General features: G+C 48.3%; 1 protein-coding gene across 1 annotated transcript in view; it reads right to left on the bottom strand.

Annotated features, from left to right (window-relative positions):
* LOC144947799 (dystrophin-like) overlaps nucleotides 1–24,288 on the bottom strand; it is a 330,156-nt gene that overhangs the window by 294,513 nt on the left and 11,355 nt on the right. The window contains exons 2-8 of the mRNA XM_078877152.1: nucleotides 21,208–21,269; nucleotides 15,448–15,540; nucleotides 13,099–13,176; nucleotides 9,215–9,307; nucleotides 5,663–5,835; nucleotides 3,590–3,708; nucleotides 1,164–1,963 (exon numbers count right to left, since the gene is read on the bottom strand). Of these exons, the coding sequence (XP_078733278.1) occupies nucleotides 1,164–1,963; nucleotides 3,590–3,708; nucleotides 5,663–5,835; nucleotides 9,215–9,307; nucleotides 13,099–13,176; nucleotides 15,448–15,540; nucleotides 21,208–21,269 (1,418 nt within the window). The remainder of the gene's footprint in view (nucleotides 1–1,163; nucleotides 1,964–3,589; nucleotides 3,709–5,662; nucleotides 5,836–9,214; nucleotides 9,308–13,098; nucleotides 13,177–15,447; nucleotides 15,541–21,207; nucleotides 21,270–24,288) is intronic.

Below are 24,288 nucleotides of genomic sequence, written 5' to 3'. Positions count from 1 at the left end.
GGTCGCTGGGTTCACAGAACCGTGCGCTAATTAACTACGCCACCACTCAACAGCCAGGCAAGCGAAAGGGAATGCAAGAACAGTCCACAAAACATTCGGCTGCGTTCACCGACACTCACAGCTTGCGCCGCTTCAATCCCAACGACTCCTGGCGCCCTACGTGTGCCGCATCAAGTAATCACAGGCGTAGGCAGCCACCTGAGCCACGCTTGCTAAGACTGCAGCGGGGCAATGAGCAGCGACGGCGCTCCACCGACACGAGCAAAATGCAATCAATCGACGCTGTCGTCCCGATGAGCCAGGCAGTCAGTGTCATTGACGCAAACAACCCTGGGAGGATTTCGAGCCGAGGGCGATGCAGACGCTGCGAAACTGGGTAGGGGTCAACGCAGGTTCCAGCAGAATAAAAAAAATTATTTGTGTGTATACTTGTATGTTGAACTTCTTTGGCACCGTACGTAGCCAACCGTAGTAATCGGAGGTGCCGGGGAAGGACAACAAACTAAACACAAAAAGCAGTAAAAAATGTAGATTATTGCTGCATTGATATCGCTCATACCTATATGCTCTTTCTGAACCTCTGCAATGCAACTAAAGATTATTTCCATCGACCTACTTTTGTTGATCATGTAATGAAAATACAATTTCACAGGCTGTATGTAAAACATATGCAAGCGTGGTGCCATCAACTTGACATGCAAAGCATGCTGGGTATTTCATGTTGTACTTTTATTGCCCAAAACACATTTGATTCATTATACGTATATTAGCATTACCATTTTATTTACAGCCTGCTGGCATATTTCTAGCTGATGGGTTTTTGCATCGGTTACAAATGTGTTATTAGCAATAAAAAAAAAACATGTCAAAAAACCATGCACCATAATGGATTCCGTTTTGCTTTCCAACATTTTGTCCTTGGAAGTCTGTAATTAGTGATAACAGTTTTTCTCGCTAAAGAAAGCAATACATCCCTCGACTGTGATGAGACAAGGGGGCCCAGATAGCAGCTGGCAGGGCCGAGGGCATCTCCTTATCACTGGAGATACCGGGGGGCAAGTATCGATGAGAAGCACAACTCTGTAGCAAAGTTTTGTTCATGTTAGATTTTCTTTATAGACGAAGCTGGAAAGTGTGTGTTTTTTACGTGACAGAAGACTTACCCGTGGGAGACTGACACAGGGCGGCAGTGGGGTTGCTTCCGTCTCAGCTGTGTCTTGCGTCGGCGCAAGGGAGTCATCCCCTGCACGGCGTCTATCGTGCACACGAGCAGCAGGCAGGGACGATCCACATGACACCTCATCGCGTTGGCCACCGGGCGCCAAATCCTGCTGCACTGGCGACGGAGTAATCGGCTCTGGCAGTGACGAGCCGAGCCCTGCGACGGGAGAGTCGCGCGGGACCGGCGAGTTTCTACCGATGCTGGGCGACTTCCTAGCTGGCAGAGGCGACTTGTGCTCCCGCGCGGGACCCTGGCGTCCGGGACGGGATGAGAAACCTCCCGGCAGCGGCGACTCCCGCGTCGGGAAGGGCGAGGAGCGGCCCGAGTGCGACGACTCCCAGGAAGGGAACGGCGACGATCGGCCGGACGCCAACGACTCGCGGGACGGGAACGCCGAGGCGCGTCTCAGCTGCGGGGAATCCCGGCCCGGCAGAGGCGACCTTTGCCCCGGCAGCGGCGAACGGCTGCCCGACACGGGCGACCAGTGCCCGGGGACTGGCGAGTCGTGCTCGGCGAGGAAGGGCAGCGACCGCGGTGGGAGGAACGCGGGGTCCGCCCCGGCGTAGGCGCGATGGCGGTGGCGCAGGGGGTCGGGAGAGTTTGTTCCGCCGCCGGCGGCGTTCCAGGGCAGCGACTCGACCTCGCGCAGGGACTCTGGCGACACGCGCTGGGGCAGCGCTTGGAAGAGCGACGTCACGTACATCAGCACCGACTTCTTGTCGGGCCGCGCCGTCGCCACGTCTGCGAAGCAACGCGATTGGCGGTCACTACAACGGGCGAGCAATCCTCCGCCACCACTCGCGTACGTCAAACTTATTGTGGCCCCCTCGCGTAGCCGACCGTGCTAAAAATCAGAGGTGTGTGGAAAAGGACAACGAAACGTAATGGAAAAAAGCAGTTCTAAAGAAATGAGTTTTCAACACCCTTTACCTCAGGTCTTCCGTCAAGCCTGACGGCGTCGTCGTTATTAACTCTTCCCTCTGAAAACCGATAAAAATGCGCAGCGCATCCCTGATTTTGCTCGTCCCAAAAAATCGTGGACTGTGGAACTGCCGATTGCCGGTTTCGCCATGGACACTTTCCGTCCGGAATTCCAGCCCGAATTCCATGCCGCTTTTACATTCTTCGTTCGCGTTCACAAATCATCACTTGGCAACGGCGACGGTGAGCCTGTCCCGCTAAAAGCCCTCTTCTTGGTCACCGAGCTGGGCTTCGTGCCTCTGAGTCACACTCGAACTTTGGTCCGTTTTCAAAATTTGCGTGCGTTGCAAGTTTTCTTATTATTTTTATGATTGCTATTATCCCCAGTGAGAAAAATAAATGTCTTTGTTTTCTAGATAAAAAAATTATTCGTAAAGATTCTGGTATGAACAATGACAAAAGAAAGTTGTTTTTCCGATTACAAAAAGCTGTGCTTTCACATTCTAATCCGAAGCAACAAACCTCAGCAGTGGCTGGCACACGCACTGCAGCAACATCCTCTGTTTGTGTTGAAAAATTACTTATCGATCCGTTACGAAATAATAATAATATTTTTTCCCCCCCAACACGGAACAAATAAATACAACTTTTTTAAGGTCCAACGCAATAAATGTGTCTTTACAATAATTCGGATGCCTTTAAGCCAGCGGGTTAACTTTATTTTGTTTGTTATTGTGCATTGTTATTTTTTTACCATCACGGTTATTTCATTATTGATGGATTGTTATTATTTTTTGACGCAGGTAAGAAACATGCAGTCATAAGCGGTTTCATAGGGATGACCCACAGAGGACCTCGGTTAAAAACAAAAAGTTATGCGATTTATAGTACGGTGCGCTATGAACTCGGCGACCTGCGTTCCAATTTCCAGCCACGGTTAACATCAGTGGCGAGCAATTAACAGAAACAGTAACCGAGTCACCCCCTGTTCACCAACCCGCACCGAGCAGCGTGCTCTCGTCTAGTCAACGCCCACGACATGTACGGTGTGTGTGGAGAGGCCTTCATCCAGCAGCGGATGGACAATATGGCCACACATTAGCAATTTTGCATCATCCAAACCGTGAAGTGGAAAAAAAGCGGGATTGGGAAGGGCACGTCGCTAGGCATGCGATGACAGCCGATGGTCACGAATAGCGACGGAGTGGGCGGCCAAAGGATGGGCTGCATCCGGGAGGACGTTAACCCGGGGAGAGATGGAGCGATTACATCAGCTGGCGTGTAACCTCTGGGCAGATTTTTGCTACACAGGATCATGGTGGTGGGGGGGGGTGTTGGTGACTGCTTGTGGTTAGGGAGGCTTTCATCCAGGAGTGGATTGACCATGACTGACAACGACGATGTTGTACATGTATACATGTTGTTATTATTATAATATGCTCCTACCTTCTGGGTCAAGGAGTCGCTCGATGCCCAGATGATCCTTGGCCAATGAAAATGCTCTCTCCAGACGTTGCACAGGGGTCATTTCCCGCAGCTCCTCCACCGGGTTAAACACATCCGGCCTGGGCACATGGGCAGACGAGGAAAATGATGATGGGATGAGTTGGTCGGGGGAGGGTCACGGGTCACAAGTCAACCTGTTGACGAACAAACCGCATCAATTGCACCTCCGATTAGCACGATTGGCTACATACGGTGGGGAGAGAACTTCAACACACATCACATACATTCAACTAATCCAGTCGGATCTCGGAAGCTGAGCATGCTTGAGCCTGGCGAGTGCCTAAAAGAATGACCGCCAGGGCTTTCCAGATTGAACAGGCATGGGGCTGCGACGTGTGGCCCGGGATATGGCAGTGCCGAGTGTCACCCGCCGGTATGTACGTATGTATGTAGAACTTCTTTCGCACTGTACGTAGTGCCACATGTGCTAATCGGAGGTGCGGAGAAAGGACAACGAACTAAAATACAAAAAGGTGGGTTTTCTCCCGGTAATCTGCTTTCACCCGACGCGAAGCCAAACTCTCGTCTCGTTCGTGGAAATTGCCAAACGACCCAATGCGGAACCTTTCCAATGATTTTGATTTAAAGCTTTCGTGACTGCAGGGATTCATATTCTTGGTTCTTTCGGTAAAGTCACGTAGAAGGGAAACAATAAAGTAAATTTTTTTTAAATATTTTTAGAATTTTTAATAAAAAAAATATGTTTTATATTTTTATTATTTTATTTTTCCCTTCTACGTGACTTTACCGAAAGAACCAAGAATACTTTCTGTTGATGTTAGATAGAAATAAATGTGCAAGTTCAGTGTGAAGGAGCTGTGGAGCCAAGGGGATGCGGGACACAAGGTGGCTGCTTATATAACACGAGCGCAACGACACATTTTTATTCTTTATCAATGACATTTCAAATCACATAGTGCAGGTATAATTCTAAGCGCAAAACAACGTGCTAACAAAAACCACATACCTTATACTGTTTCTCCACTATTCAGAGTGATTTTAAGAGAGGGGAGGGAGGGGGGCCTAAAGTCTATTGCTTGGCTCCCCCATCCGTCAAGTTGAGGGTCAATGTTCCCCTGCTCCTTTGTGGTGTCGGCTATAGGTATCACGATGCTGTTATTGGGAGTGAATGGGGGTGGAGGGGGGGCTAGACATTGCTGCACTGAAACATTCTAGCCTATTTTGACTTCAAGCTTTCGTGACTGCAGGAATTCATGTTCTTGGGTCAGACGCTGTCTTTCCGACAGACCTGTTCTTCACTTGAGGACGGCTGCTTGTGTTGTGGCGGAAGCGTCGTGAGAATTATTTTATCATGTTTTATTTTTATTATTTACCTTCTACGTGACTTTACCGAAAGAACCAAGAAGATGAATCCCTGCAGTCACGAAAGCTTTAAATCGATTTTCACGTAGATAGCTTCAAAAGAAAATAACAAAAAAGAAAAAAAAATTACGACGTTTCGACCGCAACACAAGCCGTCGTCTTCACAAGCGGTCGTCTTCAGGTTCCGCTTGAGAAGATGACCGCTTGTGTTGCGATCGAAACGTAGTAGTTTTTAAAATGATTTTTTGTTATTTTCTTTCAACCCGTCTACGTGACTTTACCGAAAGACGCAAGAATATTCTATCCCATCTTGCGCAAAGGCAATACGACATTGAGACTCTAAATGCCAATGTCGAGGTCTGCTAGCCACGATGAGAGGGCTTCAGAGGAGCGAGTTTGCGCAGTTTTTCGCCGTTCCTCCTCCGTTGAAGGAGCGCCCGACTACAATAGGTTTGCAATATGGCCCATAGTTTGGGTCGCATGGCCACAATCGCAGTACTGTGGCTTGTCTGAAACTTCCCATTTATGAAGGAGACGTGTGCAAAGGCCCGTTGCAATCCTGCTACGGTTGATGTTCCCGATGCCTCGAAACGCGAGAGGTTTCGCGGCAATCAATAGACTTAAAAGTTATTTTCTCCGGATGACTGCACCGCCACGTGCGATGTCGTTCCTCGCCCCGCTGCCTTGCACCTGTGGCTGTGGAGCAGCGCGCCGATGGCCAAGCCGTCGGACCAGCAGCTCGTGAAGTTGGTGACGTTCACGTCGGGGCAGTCGCGCGTCGACTGCCGCACCCAGCTCAGCAGGATCTTCTCGCTGCTCGTCTGCTCCAGGCCGGACATCGCATCCTTCATCACGTCCTTCACCTGCCATCGGAGGGGGGGGGGGGGGGGGGGAGAGCACGGTCAGCATTGGCGTGTCACGACGTTTCACTTCTTTGCGTTCAAACGACGAACCTCGGACCCTTGTGCGAACCCTCTAAAGAACTGTGGGCGTCTAGCGGGCCGCGTTCAAATCTGGAGGTGTTTTTGGAAGAGGCCATACTACAACGCCAGCCTTGCCAATCTCATCAGCAAGGAGCATAAACCATCATCACGCCAACTCGTCACCCTCGCAGCAGCGGCTTTTGGCTAGCCATTGAGCAAAGATGGTGGTCACCGCATCGCATGCTTTTAGATGCATGTCTGCGACCATCTGGAATGCTCTTCCTTTCGATATTGGGAGGCCACTGGAGCAATGCACTTCTACATGTCGATTGAACACCCATTTCTTTAGAACTGCTTTTTGTCTTTAGTTTGTTACCCTTCTCCCACACCTCCGATTAGGACGGTTGGCTACGTACGGTGCAAAAGAAGTTCAACGTACATACATGCAAAAGTGTATGTACAACACCTGGGCAGAGACTACGAGGTAGACTATGAAGGCGATCGACAGATGACGTATCAAATGGACCGGATTACAGATCAGCATTGCAGCGAGGCTGGCAGATGATAGATAGAAAGAGAATTACGTTCCGAACGATGTTAACGTTTAAGAAGGAGGATCGCACTGTATGACATGAGAATGACTGTGAGGTTACCGCTCTCCCTATAAATCCATGAAAGTGTTCCTGCTCGAGCGAGCAATGGGGCAGTGTTAATCTCCAGGGTCAGCGGTAAATACTGCACAATCCTGTCATAATAAGGGTGAGATTATTCACAGGACTACCAATCCTAGGCCATGAGCTGAGGTGACCCTCAAAACTAGAATTGAACGCAACCGCTTCCGATTGTATTATCAAGTCAAAACACAAATTAATGGATTGTTTGCTGGCAGTAATTGAGAGCCACATGCTGTAACCACAGAGTCGCCTGGCCAGATAAAAAATTAATTGACAAAGGAATTGAAAAAAGCTTCATGTTGAAAGTGAAGACAAATGCATAATAAAAAAATAAAAACGTTTTAGTCGAGAAGTCCATTGGTCTTCCACACATCTGTTATCTATTGGCATTTGCTTTAGCAAACAAATGAGATGAGCATCATTTTCATTTCATTTGATCACCCACACTGCTTCATCTGGTGAAGTTATGTTATATTTTTATTATTTTATTATTTCTCTTCTACGTGACTTTACCGAAAGAACCAAGAATATGAATCCCTGCAGTCACGAAAGCTTTAAATCGAAATTTATGCCACAGTGGTTTCAACATTGCCCTACGAATCGACTAACCTCAGTCCCTTTCCCAGCTATGGCAAAAATAATGGCGAGGTCTTCATCCATCATCGGATTGACAAAGGGCTGTAACATTATAAGGACCATTCAGACGCTGTCTTTCCGACAGACCTGTTCTTCACCTGAGGACGGCTGCTTGCGTTGTGGCCGAAACGTCGTGAGAATTGTATTTTATTATGTTTTATTTTTATTATTTTCCTTCTACGTGACTTTACCAAAAGAACCAAGAACATTATAAGGACTCTTATTATTAAACTACGTGACCACGGGGAGGACGACGTGCAAACTGCAAATGCACAAACGTCAGTGTCGGGATCAAACCCACGACCTCCTGCATACCAGGCGAGGGAGTAGTCAGCATCTCGCCACCGTGGTGCCTGGCGACGCTTCCGCTTTATTTCCTGCCCTCGGCCTTTTCAATTTCAAACGGCCGATCCCAGACCCGCCGAGAGAACGAGCGGCGGGCCTCAGCTCTATCTCTGCGCAACGTTGAAGCGATAGCGAGCAATATTGCCTCGGGAGCTGCACTAATTTCCTGCCCTTTTCAAATGCGTATTAAAAACGGCACAAAAGCCACTCGTGGGTCAGGGCCACGAAAGATAAACGCCACTACCCGGTAATCCACATATTATCCCTATTATTGTTGCGCTCAAGGACCCGGCCGTTGCAGACGCACGGCGACTGAAAGGACGGCAAGATTACACGGTGCTATATATTTAAAAAAAATGTCTTGCTTCAAAATTCGCCAGGAGTGGCCTTTTGTGCTGCCCTGATTGGAGAGAGTCCCTGACCATCGCGCAGAGCAGAAAATCATGCGCAGCCGTTAGCGGGAGTGCTTTGACAGGCTGCCAAGGCATTCCAAGTACGACGGCAATAATATCGCATGGTTCCCTCACAAATTAGGATTTACACAGACACTCCTGCCAAGTAACCGAGCATCTGAGCGAATTATACTGCAACACACCTAATATCATCATCACGATCATCTTCTTCACAATTATTATTTTTTATCAGCCATCATCATCCACTGCTCGTGGTACCGTGATGTAACGTCGGTCCAGCCCTTGGAGGCACTAGCATTCACCACAGAGTTAAAAATAATGTTTTCATAAATTCTTGAATTTCGATTTAAAGCTTTCGTGACTGCAGGGATTCATATTCTTGGTTCTTTCGGTAAAGTCATGTAGGAGGGGAAACAATAAAATAATAAAAATTAAACAGTTACATTCTCACGACGTTTCGATTGCAAACCACAGCAAGAAAATTTGAATTTTTTATTATTTTATGTTTATTATTTGATTTTTTCCCTTCTACGTGACTTTACCGAAAGAACCAAGAATATGAATCCCTGCAGTCTCGAAAGCTTTAAATCGAAATTTAAGAATTGATTAAAACAATATTTTTGTGAAAACCACAGCTGTGGTTTTCACAATGATTGCTTGTGTTGCATGTGTTGCAATCGAAACGTCGTGATAATTGTATTGTTTTATTTTTATTATTTTATTGTTTTCCCTTCTACGTGACTTTACCGAAAGAGCCAAGAATATAATTCTTGAATTGCTTCAAATAAGACTTTGTATGGCCCCAGCTCTCCGAGGATGCCCTGTGACTCAACGGCGCTGCTGCTGCTGCTGATGATGCTGCTGCTGCTGCTGCTGATGATGATGCTGCTGCTGCTGCTGCTGCTGATGATGATGATGCTGCTGCTGATGATGATGCTGCTGCTGATGCTGTTGTTGGTGGTGGGCTGGGCCCAAGTTGCCTCATCCCAGGCAGTGCCACACTGGTGTTCTCTCGGCTCTCATAAGTTTCCAACACCCCATGACCATTCCTGCACCTCTGCCTTCTATCCAATTGTAATTTTTTTTAAAAAGGTCTTCAAATTGAGCTGCACTCGGACGCTATATATACTAAAATAATTTTGGTGTTGATGTTCAATCAAATCATGACCTCCGTCCGCATTGTGAACTCGCCATGGAGCGGAGGGGGGGGCCGAAGGAGTGAACGACTCCTCCAGTTGCCATAACCCTTACCTGCCAGTGCAGGATGATGCTCCAAATGAGACCGAGCGTGAGCTTGTGGTTTCCATCCACAATGTCCGGGCCCCCAATGTTAACGAGCTCCACCTGAGCATGGGGGCATGAACGCACAAACATATCCAGCGACAAAAAAAGACAAATATCCACTCCCCCACCATATAGCCATTAACACACTGTTGGGGCAAGTGCCTTCAGCGGGCACCTATCAAGGCTGGTACGCCACACAAAGGAGTGGGGGTCCCCAACACGTTTGTCTCCCCAGTGCTGATGTTTAGACACACCGCATTAGGTACTAACTTAAAGTGTGGGGGGAGACCCAGAACCGGTTCAGATAATTATCGCCACCGACCTTTGTCGTGAGCGGGATTCGAACTCATGTCACCAGGTTCGCAGGCGCGGTGAACTAACTACCACACCACCGATTCCCATCCCGTGCGTGCGTGCGCACAAATGCAGGAGAGTAAGATGACGATGTACTTTGTAAAATATTGGACGCATCGATTTTGCACGATCGTCTGCATTGAGACGAATGGCCCCCCACTCCAATTTGGCGACGTGAGATCCCACACCCTTCCCGTGATCGTTGGGCAACAACAGGTAAAGTATAGACCCCACGAAACACGCGGACAAGAGAGATCTGGGGAAGACATTTTTGACATGGCGACGGAGGAAATTTATATATTGCCGGAAGTTGCCACGGGCCGTCGGAGCGAATATCATCGCAGCTTCCCCCACCCTCTTCCTTTGTAAGTCACTCAAATCTCACAACACAGCAGATGGGGCTAAGCGACACTCACATTTGTTGGCGCATAAAATCAATCAACAAATGCACCGCGCCACAGGAATGCGGCACTGATGATGAGCGATGATTTCTGAATGACAATCCCCAAATGCCTCGCATTTCACGCCCCATTAGGCGTGGAGATTTACATTCCTCATCCAAGCCCAGACGAAAAACATTCAATTTTGACGATCGGTGCACGTAACCTTTTATGTTGATGTCCTCATAGCATTTGCAGTAACAATTTGACGATTACTATACTCACATTGTTTGCTCAGGTAGTTTCGCACTCTTAACAGGTAGTCATTAATTGATTTGATCTTTTTTTTTTACTCTTCTCGGTTCTTTCGGTAAAGTCACGTAGAAGGGAAATAATAAAATAATAAAAATAAAACATAATAAAATAATTCTCACGACGTTTCGGCCACAACGCAAGCAGCCGTCCTCAGGTGAAAAACAGGTCTGTCGGAAAGACAGCGTCTGACAGACCTGTTCTTCACCTGAAGACGGCTGCTTGCGTTGTGGCCGAAACGTCGTGAGAATTATTTTATTATGTTTTATTTTTATTATTTTATTACTTCCCTTCTACGTGACTTTACCGAAAGAACCAAGAAGATGAATCCCTGCAGTCACGAAAGCTTTAAATCGAAAAAAATATTTTATTATTTTATATTTTTATTGTTTTATTATATCCTTTCTACGTGACTTTACCGAAAGAACCAAGAAGATGAATCCCTGCAGTCACGAAAGCTTTAAATCGAAACTTTTTTGTTACTGTTCATGAAAGTTCAAAGTATGGTGTAAATAAATATATATTTATGCATCTCTTCACAATCAAAAAGCTGCCTCGGTCAAATTTACGGGCGACTCGGAAAAAAACGACAGGTCAAAGGTTTATTTCTCGAGGCGGTGTGCGTCTCCTGTTTAAAACCCCTTGTCAGCGGTGGAAATTCCACATTCACATGGCAAAGACGGCGAGTCTTATCTTAAAGGTCATCCATTGTTGACTCCTGCACAAAGCCGGTACATTTTTAATGACCCTTGGAGTGATGAATGTATGTACAATGAACTTCTTTCACACCGCATGTTATCCAACTGCGCTAAACGGAGGTGCAGGTGGGGGGGGACAAACTAAACACGCACAAAGTATTCACACCATTGGAACCTCATTTGGCAGTAAAAAATATGATAATTGTTTTTTACCCTTCTATCTGGCAACAAAACTGACACCTTTTTTTCACAACGAGTCATGTTTGCATAGACCACAATACCTGCAGCCATAATACAAAAAAACCTGTTTTTTGTTTGCATTATGGCTGCAGGTATTGTGGTCTATGCAAACATGACTCCTTGTGAAAAAGGTGTCAGTTTTGTTGCCAGATAGAAGGATAAAAACCAATGATCAGGCACAAAGAAGTTCTAAAGTCATGGGTTTTCAATCTAGATTTAAAGTGCATCGCTCACAGTGGCTTCCTAAATGTGATGGGCTGAGGATTTGAACTCGCAACCTTTCAATTGGGAGCAGCTCGCTCTGCAGCTGAGCCACCTGGCCGGCTATCATGAAGGCCAACATTGACTGCAATGCGCTGCAGTCATAGCCAATGCAAGATGGCCAGGTAATGTGGATGATAAAATGCACTATTTCGCCATATTAACAATTTTCTTCATGGAGCCTTCCTACTTATACCCGCGGGGCAACAAAACCCCGGCTCAGGATAATGCTGCAATTCCACCGGCGGTTTTATCTTGGCGCAGGAGGGCTGCGACGTATGCGGAAGAGAAAGGGGCATCTGACAAAGTGCGTTTTTCCGCCTACCTGCTTCTGCACCATTTCCCAGAAGACCAAGGGAGGAGAATTTGAAAGACGTTAAAAGAACCAAAATGGCAAAAGGCTTCCGCGAGCAAAGAGTAAACATTTACGCGAGCGTCGCCGTAAATTGGTAACTTCTTCATTTCGCGGAAAATAAAAAAACCCAGCAGCAGCAGCAAGTAAATGACACTAATGACATCATTGCCCCGAGGACTCCCAGATTAATGGATCACGACGTACACCGTATTTCCAGGGGGTGCATCGCCTGAATATGCGTGCGCATTTAATGCAGCTGTGGCTCAACTGAAGTGCCAATCGCGAGGGAGGTGCTTCGGCGTTGTCGTCTTAAAGTTACATCATGGGACCTCCTTTGCCAGTACCAAAATATACAATAGGGTTTTTCCCCTTTTTTTTCTGGAAACAAAACTGACACCTTTTGCAAGGAATCATGCTTACATTAACCACAATACTTGCAGTCAAATGCAAACAAAAAACAATACTCTGATAATGTATGCATTGTCTTTGAAACTGATTGGTCCACACCAGAGACAGCTTTCTTTGGAGCCTCGTCTCATATGGTGTTCGACCAGATGACGCCAAAGAAAGCTGTCTCTAGTGTGGACCAATCAGTTTCAAAGACAATGCATACATTATCAGAGTATTGTTTTTTTGTTTGCATTTGACTGCAAGTATTGTGGTTAATGTAAGCATGATTCGTTGCAAAAGGTGTCAGTTTTGTTGCCAGAAAAAAGGGGAAAACCCCTATTAGTACGTCTTAAAGTTGTTCGTGGGCCCTGCCACCCTGTAGCAGCTCGCTGCGGTGCTGTGTGGTTGGCATGAGCTGCGGTGCAAGGAATTAAAAGGCCCCCCCCCCACCTCGTCTGGCTTCTGCCGCAAATCTTCGCCCGAATCAACTAAAAAAACGCACCTGAAGCCAGAATTCGGGGCTGCATTCACCGGACACCCACACCCCTCGCTTCAATCCCAATGGCTCCTCGCCACCCACGCGTGCCACATCAAGCAATCACAGGCTTAGGCAGCCTCGCTTGCCGACACTGCAGTGGGGCCAATAAGCGTCAACGACGCTCCAGCTAACGCAAGCAAAACGCAATCGATTGTCCCTGCCCTGGACAAGCCAGACAGTCGACGTCATTAACACGTGTAAAAAAAACGCGGGGAGGCTTATGCGCTGCAGGAGATGCCGACCTTTGCGAAACCTAAGAGGTTGCATCACATGCGCACTTCGACAACGCGTGCCACTGGGCTAAGCCCTCTCCGCGTGCTTACGTTGTTGGAGCGCAGGACGTGCAGGGCCCTGGTGACGTTGTTGAGGGCATGGAGTCGCGACGCGCCGCGCTCCACGGGCTGACGGGAGAGAGAGGAAATCAGTCGTGGGGGGCGGGGGGGGTCACTCGCGAAGACGCTGAGCTCTCGCGTGTCGCACCCAGACTTTGTGGCACCACCGCTTCTGTTTTAAATCCTTACCCCCCCCTCCCTTCCAACCCCTTCCAAACATCCCTGATCGCCCCGGAGTGGCACGAGACGTAAACAGAAACGCGAAGACTACGCAGACAATTTTTTTGCAAATGCTTCTGCCCCCGTTTAGAAAATTAGAGGGAGAAAGAATCAATCTTGGGAGACTGGCCCTGAGATCGCAAGCCCAACTGGCAGTGGCACGGCACAAGCGACACAGCACCTCGGATTAGCACGGTAGGTTCCGTACGGTGCGAAAGAAGTTGAACGTACATTTAAAACGCTTATTAGAGAGATTTGCAGTCCTACCTTCGAAGGCAGCTCTGGTTACTTTGGGTGTATCAAGCGTAAAATACTCGACATGCCATCTGCTTTCCAGTGGACGTTAAATATCCCGCGATGTCACGGTCCAATTTTCTTTGCCACGTTTCAAAATGTAATGAAAATTACTAAATTGCCCCCATACTGCAAAAAACTTGGCAGGACCCTCCTAAAAGAGTTGAGACTCGACGAGGCTTACTGGGTAAACAATCTTCGTAATAATAATGATAGTAATCAAGTGTAAATGCCAAATACACCAATCGCAACTGATACTTCAAACACCGAAGATATATAAAGAGAGATAAATAATAACACTTCAGGAAGTTATGGAGCTTAGTGGAAGGAGTGCAGGAACGGTCAGAGTTTGGTTCTTTGTGTAGTTGAAAAAAATAAAACACATGCACATATGCGCACACATTCAAGGAGGCAGAGAATGAGGACCGAAAGCCAAATTCCACGATTGTTTCCGGCACCTGTAAATCACACACTAACTCTTTACGCATATGGGATGTGGCCTCCAAGAGAGAAAGAAAGAAAAAAAACAAGTCTGAAGTTGATATTTTGCCCAAAACGACTTTTCGATTAACATTTCGTAAAACCTTTAAAACACACACATACACACACACATATAAATTAGTGCACCCACAAAACTTTTTGACCTTTTAACTTAAACCGGTCAATTTTCTTCTCTCCTGTTACTTTTACACAAAGGAGAAACTGTGAATGTTCTGTAGGTCATGAGCAGAATAAGGTAAAAAAAAAACTCGTGTTCTACCCAAAAACAAAATAGCACAGCAATAAATTACAATTGATCCAACGACTCCCAATAGCGACTTTCTCATTACGTACGTCTCTATGCAGTCGGGGATTCATTTCCGACGGGTCCGTCCGTGCCCGGCACACCATGTCGCTCTGGCTGTAGCAACTGCTCATGTGGCCACATATTCCAGTGGACAGGCAACCACGGTGTGATATTTCCATACCGTGTCCAGTATAACCCTCGCTCTGGTCGTTGGCTAAATGGTCACATGCAAACTTATCGAGTCCACTCGCGACCTGGCAAATATTCCACGACCACACCGAGCCGAGCTCGGATGCAGCACGGGAGATGGGCACGTCGTTCCATTAATGCAAAATCAACGAATCGCCAAACTGCGACTGTGGTAAAGCCCAGAACCTTCGAGGGCGCCATCCACGCCACACGCCCTGGAGGGTATTGTTGCAATGCGTACCAGCGTCTTACTGGTCGCCTTAAATTGGTCGAAGGACCTTAACACGTTCAATGATGACATCACCTACGCAAACTGTTGCTTACATTCATAATCAACGTTTTTGGGTTTAGATCGCGTTATGTATAAATGTGTCGTAACCCTCCACCACCCGACACGGCCAATCAGTAAAAAAGTGTCACGTTGACAAAAGACAAATAGTTCACTGCTTTAGCCCACCGGTGTGTTGAAGCGTGAAACCACAACATTTACAATTTTTGAGCACGACGTTTCGCTGGTAATTACATCCAGCATCATCGGGCAATTCGCCAGAATGGATGCAATTACCAGCGAAACGTCGTACTCAAAAATTGTAAATGTTGTGGTTTCACGCTTCAACACACCGGTGGGCGAAAGCAGTGAACTAATTGTCTTTTGTCAACGTGACACTTGTTTACTGATTGGCTGTGTCGGGTAGTGGAGGGTTTATACATAACGCGATCTAAACCCAAAAAGTTGATTATGAATAATATTGGTCGCGAAAGCCTGCTACGTGTTAAACTGTTGCTTACATGCCGTACGAAAGCAAGTGATCTCTGCGTGCAAGTCTTTTTCTGTGCATTGTGACACTCACCAGTTGGATCCCAACAAGGCCTCCCAGCAACTCTAGGAGTTTTCTACCATCCTGCAGGTCCAAGAACAAGTCTTCGATAGGGTCTCTTCCAGCCTGCATGCACAAGATAAATAACGAAGACAAACATCGCCCCACGTTGCCTTTAACAGATTGATGGGGGCCTTTAAAGGCTGACAAACCACACGGCAACATATTTACACACTGCGCCAGGTACTCACTTAAGGCCGAGTCGACCTTGGGGATGTCAGCCGTGGTCATGAATCAAACTCTGTGCGCAGTGTTTGCAGCAGCGCTGTGCGCTAACCACTGCTGCCAACACTCCCCACGGACACACAACAACAACAACAACCGCCATTCGCCACTAAGTAGCTGTGACATCACCACGGTGGTGGTGCCAGGCTATGTGCACGTTAAGGACAAAGATCCCTCGTATAGCCTTAACAGACTGTAGGGTCAAGTGCTGCACCTATAAAGGCCAGCAAGGCACACGAGGGGTGGGTGGCCAACACCACGCCCGGCCGCCTTTGTCTCCCTAGTGGCGATGTTTACACATCGCACCAGGTACTCATTTGAGGCTGTGTCGACCTAGGGGAGGCCGTGAGTGGGAATCGAACCCGGGTCGCCAGGTTCGAAGCGCAGCGCGCTAACCGCTACACTACCGTTGAAGACACAGGCACACACACACAATTTGTCCACTTAACCTGCCTAGATTGCTGGGGACGCACGTTGCTAGCGGGGCTGCTATTACCGGCACAACAGCACACGAAGCGGGTCAATGGTTAGGCGAGCCCCACGCTCAGAGGGTAGTGAAATTAAATAGGTTTTTGCGGAGGGGGGGGGGATAGGGGGGCAAGTTAGCAGCGGGCGAGAAGTTGGAGGCAGGGCGGTCGTTGCAGCGATGATGTTGTTGTTGCTGAGCTGCGTCAACCCTACGCCAGAGTCTACGCGCCGCGATCACGGCGTGCCACCATCGCTCCAGAGGTCGCAAACGGGTTTTGATTCCTTACCCGTACCCTACCCGATACCCGGCTACCCGTACCCGGCCGGGTATCGGGTAGGGTACGGGTATCGGGTACCCGGTTGCGACCTCTGCATCGCTCACACCGAGAAGCACGACAAGGCTCTGCCAGCTGGTCATTAACAGCGAGCTCCACATTCACCGCTAAGTAATACACGTTACGCATAATGGGCTGACATGTAAACCATGATTAATTCATTATAAACACGATTTGAGAGCTTTATTAATCCACTCCCTGGATGAAGGATTTCCCACTTGTATTCTTGGTTCTTTCGGTAAAATCACGTAGAAGGGAAATAATAAAATAATACAAATGAAACATAATAAAATAAAATTCTCACGACGTTTCGGCCACAACGCAAGCAGCCGTCTTTCCGACAGCTCTGTTTCTTCACCTGCTTTGCTTTTTTTATTTCCTTTCTACGTGACTTTACCGAAATAACCAAGAATATGAATCCCTGCAGTCACGAAAGCTTTAAATCGAAAAGATTTCCCACTTCTTTGAAAGTCACATGGGGAGGGGGTGGGGGCGTAGTTGTTTGGCCATATTTCACAGTGCTGGTCAATTGCAGGTTGCTGAAGTTGGATGCCCAGGATCAGATCAGAATATATCACTCGCTCCTCATTTTAGCCATGGAATTGGTCCTCGGGTTGAAGTGCAAAGTGGAGTGTTTAGGCTGACCCTAATGTTATACACGGGGACAATTGCCCCGGCTTAAAACACGGCCTCTGTCACCCATCACCATGCCCAGACAGAGTTTCCTGCCAACAGTTGGGTGCTGACAAGAAGGGACGTTCCAGGCATTCATTTTTATAAATAAGTCTGCCTAGGATGGGGGCCAGTTGCCCATTGCCAATGACACCCTTGACCAAGAATTCAACAGGGGGCTCACTGAAAGAGTGCGAGATTAACCTACACGATGGACTGTTGGTGCAAGCGGCAGCAAAAACAATATTAAGGCTACGCACGGCACACACAAACGGTGGCGAGGCCGGCACCATGCGTGGCTTTCCTGCTTTTGTCTGCCCAGTTCTGATGGTTTGCACACGGCAATAGATACAGTGGCACCTCGGTACACGTCGTTAATTAGTTCCAGAAGGTAGGACTTATACCAAAAATGGCATATACCAAACGAATTTTTCCCATAAGAAATAAAGGGAAAGGAAACAATCCGTTCCAGAGTATAAGAAATTATATTTTATATGGCATATACATTAATAGGGTTGCATAGAATAATTTAGACACTACTCATTACTAACATGCATAAATAAATTTAAATAAATTTAAATAAATGGGAAAAAAAAAAATTTAACGTCACTTTACCATGCTGAGAGGAGTTGATAGCCTACGAGGATGGTGGTGAGGAAGGGGAGGAGTCGTGAACGGGGGTCTACGCGGGTACGCGGTGACTCATCCAAACCCATTCAAGTTCTAGCAAGCGTGTCGTATCCCAAGCAAGACGTCGTATCTCAAGACATTTTTTTCGTCAAAACACGACGTATTCCAAATTCGACGTATTCCAAAGCGGTCGTATACCGAGGTATGACTGTACTCATTTAAGGTAGTCGACCTGAGGAGGACCAAGACTGCTTCAGATATCACTTGAACTGGATGTTAGGGGGCCATCCATAAATGACGTCACGCGATTTTGGACGATTTTTGACCCCCCCCCCCCTCGTCACACGGCGTCATAAAAAGTCAGACCCCCCCTCAAATATGACGTCACAAAGCTCTGCCCCCCCCCCCAAACCATATTTCCATTTTGAAAATAAAACATGCTTCAAATCGCTTTAAACTATCGTCACTGTAGTGCGTATTTAATGTGGCGCTGCACTCTGATGTTGTAGGAGTGTTGTTATAACAATTAGTGTTGTTATAATAATTATATATTTATTTTAAAGTTGCGCATTTTGATGCGACATCACATTTCTCAAACCCCCTCCCCCCTCGTCACACATCGTTACAAATGTCTGACCCCCCCCCACCCCCCAGGTACGTGACGTCATTTATGGACGGCCTCTTAGACCTGGCCGGAAATCAACCCCAGACGACTGGGTTCAAAGTGCAATGAAGGCGCTTCCCATTCACCATCGCACACGCGCACATTTTAGGCACACAACCACAACGATGGAAATAAACCGAAACTAGACGAAGATATTTTTTATCTTACCAGGTAAGGCCCAGCTCTTTTTCACAAGCGACCTGGCCAAAAGGGATCGCTCAATGAAGTGGCTCATCATGCGGAGATGTACAGCATCCAAATAAACGCGTGTTTCGAAAATGTGTAGGGGAGAAACCGGAGGACCCAGCGCAAAATCCACCCGACCATGGGGAGAACATTTAAACTCCAAATATTACAGGACCTCCTACATACCAGGCGAGGGAGTTAACATCTCGCCACCGCATCCAAAAAAATGCACCCACATGGCGACATGAATGGTTTGGCTGCATCCAAACCAAGGCTGCCTCATGTTCCACATTAGACAAGAACCCTTCCCCGATCGCTTGCAACGTTTGAAAGCCATTTATCACGCACATATATGCGCTCAAATGCGACAGGCAACAAAGAAAAGCTCTGTGTGATAAAGTGCACGTGGAAAACCCGGTTCGCTACTGCTCCGGTATTGGAGATCAATGGTGCTGCTGCATGTGTGTCCTAGACTTCCTGTATTGTCAAGGCCGTGGTGCAGGGTGCGTGCCCCCATCTCATCTGGTTTTGGACGCCAGCTGCTTAAGGGGGCCGTGTGGAAAGAGCCGTGATGAAGACCAGATGCTGTCTCGCTTTGCGATTCACGCGCAAGGGGGGGTTGCGGGGGGACACGTGGGAGCATGTGGCCCCAGCATGCCGCCCTAGCATGCAGCAGCAGCAGCAGCGGCCCCAGCATGCAGCAGCAGTGGCGACGGCTGTGGTCCCAGCAAGCAGCAAGAAGCACACATTTTCCAAGGCGGCGTTGTCCGGTTTTCCTCCCTGCCGCTTCGCATAAATAGGGCGGGCGGGCAGACGGGCGGCGAGAGTGGGAACACATGCATCGCACCCCCCTCCCCCCCTTGCGGCGGTCGATCCTAGAGCAAGCCTCGCCGGGTCAGAGCCCTCGCACTCCGGCGGCGACGACTCCACGGGCAACATTGACCTTTCCCACGGGTGCCAAACCGAGGAGGCCAGCCTGAGCTGATCACGGCGAACCAGCGGGCAAAGGGGGGCCCCCCCTTTAAGTCGCCAACCCCACCAGGCGTAGAAGCCTCGTAGTCGAGAGTGTATTTGTTTAACCGGGGGAGATCTCAAGAGGCCAAGATAGTCATAACCAGTGATGAACAGTGACAAGTAATCCGCTGTGGTGGAAGCAAGGGCGGGGGCGGCTGTCCAGGGCACCCCTGCTGAGTTGGGGGGTGGGGGGGGGCAAGCCTGCGACTGAATTGTTGGAAACGGAGCAGTTGGAGGCTCGGATTTTTATTTTGGGGGGCAGGGGGCAGGCGACACCGACTGCACCTTGCCCTGGGCGCTCAGGGGATCGGAGGCACCGGGCCGTCACTGGCTCAGTGCGTCCGCTTCAGCCACCCGCGATTTGAGCTGCGTTCTCACGAGCCCATCTCATCTCGTCCAGATTTATATCGCGTCTTTACCAAAAGGCGCTTTAACCAAAGGGCGCTTTACACAGCAATTACGAAATTGCTCCATGAGATGATAATGGTTTGAAATTAAGAATGGGGTTATTATTAAACGTGGCAGTGCAGTTTTAGTGGCAGTAGGACAGCTGGGAGTGTTAAGGAGGGGTTGGGGGTATATATATAATTAATTTTAATTAAAGTAATTATAACGATGCAATTTAGCATCTGAACACATGTGGAGGAGAATAGAAATGTGTAATTTTTTTTATTTGCTCTGTCATACATCCAAAAGGTGTTCGTCACACTGTAAATCATACCAAATCGATTGCTGAACGGGCTGCTGACTACACTTAGGCACACGGCTTAGTCACTGGCTGCTGAACCCAGAGTTGAACCCAGGTCCTCAGGGGCGCCTGCACAGTGCACCAAATCCCGGGCCACACCAGCCACCTACATTTTACTAAATCAAGCGCCATAATTGTTACTTTAATTTTTGCCACTCTTAAAATGTAGCTAATTTAAATGGACATTCACTCATTTGGGTCGGCGGAACATTTCCAGCATCATTTACATAAACAAAATACTGTATATATTACACATATCAGAGACACTAAATCGCAGTTAAGTTAGCGCTGCCCCAACAGACACCCTTGCTGGCCCTTGGCTCCAACGACTGCCTTGCATGGCGTCAAGAGAGATGGCAACAATGCGTACACCCCCCCCCCCCCCTTCTTGTGATGCGTTCTTTAGGCCGATCTGCAAAACGTCGGACAATCGCGGCGGCACAACCGGAAAACGCAACGGAGGGGCTTGTGTGGCGGCAGCAGCGCGACGGCGAACAAACAACCAAGATAAGCGCAGAAAGTATAAGGCGCTCTCACTTTAAATTTCGATTTAAAGCTTTCGTGACTGCAGGGATTCATATTCTCGGTTATTTCGGTAAAGTCACGTAGAAGGGAACTAATAAAATAATAAAAATAAAACATAATAAAATGTAATTCTCACGACATTTCGGCCACAACACAAGCAGCCATCCTCAGGTGGAGAACAGAGCTGCCGGAAAGACAGTGTCCCAATGAAATTCACGACGTTTCGGCCACAACACATTGAAAGAACCAAGAATATGGGCTCTCACCTTTGCCAGCTGCGAGTTGATCCACTTGGTGAAGGTCTTTCTCTGCACGCCCACCCGCTCATCTAGATGACAAACAACAACAAGACAGGTAAGCACTGGCAACAGCCTTGCAGTGTACCAAGCATGCACGTGCACATATGTACAGCCCTGTTGGCAATCCACTGCTGGATGAAGGCCTCCCCATTCCCCCCCCTCCCCCGCGTGGGTTCTTGGGACCGTATTTCAAACTTGATGGTCAGTCCCGGTTGGCGAAGGCAGGATGGGGGGGGGGAACCACAGACGCGGTAGCACAGAAGCACAGTACAACAATCGATTCTGCTGCACTGGCCTTTGCGGCTCACACTGTAGCCCACACCCCCACAGCCGCCGATGACAAAAAGTTTGCACATACGTCGGTCGCCCATCTGAGCACTGTCCGGGCTCAAGTCCGCTTAGCTTCTGAGAGCTAAACGCAAATCGGGCACATTTCGGGCGATTCGGTCAGAGGCTTCGTGTCAAAAAGAAAAAGAATCCCACTTGATCGACTAAGAGCAGAGCTTCTCCATAGATCTGGGCCCCCTCTAGAGCATATCGGCATGCGGACGTGTACGCTCCGGCTCCGAAACAAACAAATAAAAGTTAGAATGACAAGAGAGTGAGTGGGGGGATTCCGGCCACTACATTCGAGCACACGGTCTCACACGCTGCTTGCAGATTACACGCGGCCATGGGGCAGGGCAGTAACGAAGCGCATAACCGAGAAGAAAAGTTAAATAAACGGCCAGTGAATGTACGTCGCTCAGCACACGACGTGACGTTGCCCATGCGGTCGCTCGTACAAGAGACAGCGAACATCTGGCAGCGCTGCTCTGCCGCAGTTGTCGAATTTCGAACTTGGTGAAGAAAACTGGGGGGTGGTTCTTCCCCATCCTTCTGCCAAACTCGCTATAAACACTCGGACACGTCCGCGTGTGTGTGTGTTGCGATGTTTCGTGTGGCACACACGCCCTTCGCGGAGAAACGAATTAAGCACTCTCCGTGCCGAGTGTTGCTGCATTCACGTCAGAGTTGGTCTCTGCACTCCCCCCTTCCCCCTTGCATATTTTATTTATTAGTCACGATTAGGAGGTGGGGGGGTTACGGTTCGAATCGAGAGTCGAATGTATATTTCCTCCTATTCTAGCCACTGTGACCAAGATCACTGGGAATGCGCCCCACGTCTCATCAGCACTCGGAAGCCAAGCAGGGTTTGAAACTGCACAGAGTTGCTTGGACCGGTGACCACCATTGCGTGGCAAATTGTCATCGGAAGCTGCGGCACTGTGGTGTTGTACTTCTATGCTCCCGCATCTCGTCACAGTTCCTATGATCACTGTTTCATTGTTTTCATGGCTTTATTTTGGTGATTCCGAAAAGTGTATTGGTTTGGCCATGTTTGTTTGTTGTAGTACGGAGTTAGACTGATGGCCTTAATCTAAGTTGTCTTGTGGTTGTTGTTGTTGTTTGACTTGCATCCCACTGGGATTTTTGCACACAGCGTTGGTGTACGGTGTTTTTTTCTGCAATATTTTGCTGTCTTTTCTTGGATTTTCTGTTTGCACATAGTCACATATTCACTTTAAGATGTTTTTTGTTCATGTTTTTGTTTTTTGTTTGTTGCGGTTGCACCCGATTCAAGAGCCGAATGGCTCACAGGGCTATACCTAATCAATGAACTTGAACTTGCTCCCCACCTTCACCAACGCCAGTGTTGGTGAAGTATGGCCAAACAGCCACCGTGACCGATATGGCGTGCGGCGGTTTCCTCGCGCAGTGGACTTTTGACAAGTTTTGGCTGTACGTGCCCTGTGTACGCACCGCAAAATGTAGTGGCAAACAGGGGGCAATGCAAACCCGTTGCTACAAAATGTAATACGAATATAACACGGTCTGCTATTTCACACGGTTTTAGGCGACGACATCGGAAGCGTGTGAACCAAGTCTTCAACACTACGAATGAATCGATGCACATCGTGGACACGCATACTCTGGCACGGAGGCACATGCCAAAGCCATGTGTGTGTGGAGTGGTAGTGTAGCAGCCGGGTGTGGTGTTGGCCACCCACCCCCTTTGTGTGCCATGCCGGCCTTCATTAGGTGCTCACTAACAGGACTTGCCCCAACAGTCTGCTCAGGCTATAGGGGAATCTTTGTTTTTTGTGTGTAGCGGTTAGCGCTCTGCTCTGTGAACACGGCGACCCGAGTTCAATCCCCGCTCACGGCCAACACCGGTGACGATTATTTAAACCGCGTCCTGGGCCTCCGCTAGGTCGACTCGGCCTCAAATGAGTACCTGGTGCAGTGTAAACATCGCCACTGGGGAGACAAAGGCGGCCGGGCGTGATGTTGGCTACCCACCACCTCGTGTGCCGTGCCGGCCTTCATTAGGTGCTACCTCGCTGACAGCACTTGCCCCAACAGTTGCTAAAGCTACACGGGGGATCTTTGTCTTCGTCTACCATGGAACTATTTAGACCCCCCCCCCCTACTGGAAAACATCGTTGTTGGCACAGGAGGGCGAATCGGAGACACTTCGGAAAGGCCAAGTTACTGAGACTAGCGCGAAATTGGCGGTTATACAACGTGGACATCACGGCACATAAATGTTTGCAGCCGGGAGCCCCAAATGTTAATAGAGCGGAAGAAAAGCGACGCCTGCGTAGAGCTTGGATTACTTTGGAACAATGGGCAGTGTATATTGTAGTGGCACGCATCATAACAGTTTGAAATGCGGCTTAAATCTATCGCTCTATATTTCTTTCCTGTGCACAAGCCTACAGTTTACGCAGTTAGCATAGCCACTGAGACTATTGGGACGAGGGCAGTCGGCAAGCACCGATCAACCTGGACTAATGGACATCTGTGAGCAAGGAACTTTATATCTCATTGGATTCCCCCAGTATAAAGAATGATTCCCATTCGGATTCTAGAGCCAACATTCAATGTACAAAAAACAGAAATCCTCCATGTAGCCTCCATAGGCTGTTGGGGAAAGTGATGTTAGCGAGCACCTATTAGGGCTGACGTGGCACGCAAGGATGGAGTGTGGTCAGCACCACGCCC

The sequence above is a fragment of the Lampetra fluviatilis genome, chromosome 47, assembly GCF_964198595.1.
Source record: "Lampetra fluviatilis chromosome 47, kcLamFluv1.1, whole genome shotgun sequence".
NCBI classification, from domain to species: Eukaryota; Metazoa; Chordata; class Hyperoartia; order Petromyzontiformes; family Petromyzontidae; genus Lampetra; species Lampetra fluviatilis.
The sequence above is the reverse complement of the archived record's forward strand: the minus strand, read 5'-3'. Positions and strand labels throughout refer to the sequence as shown.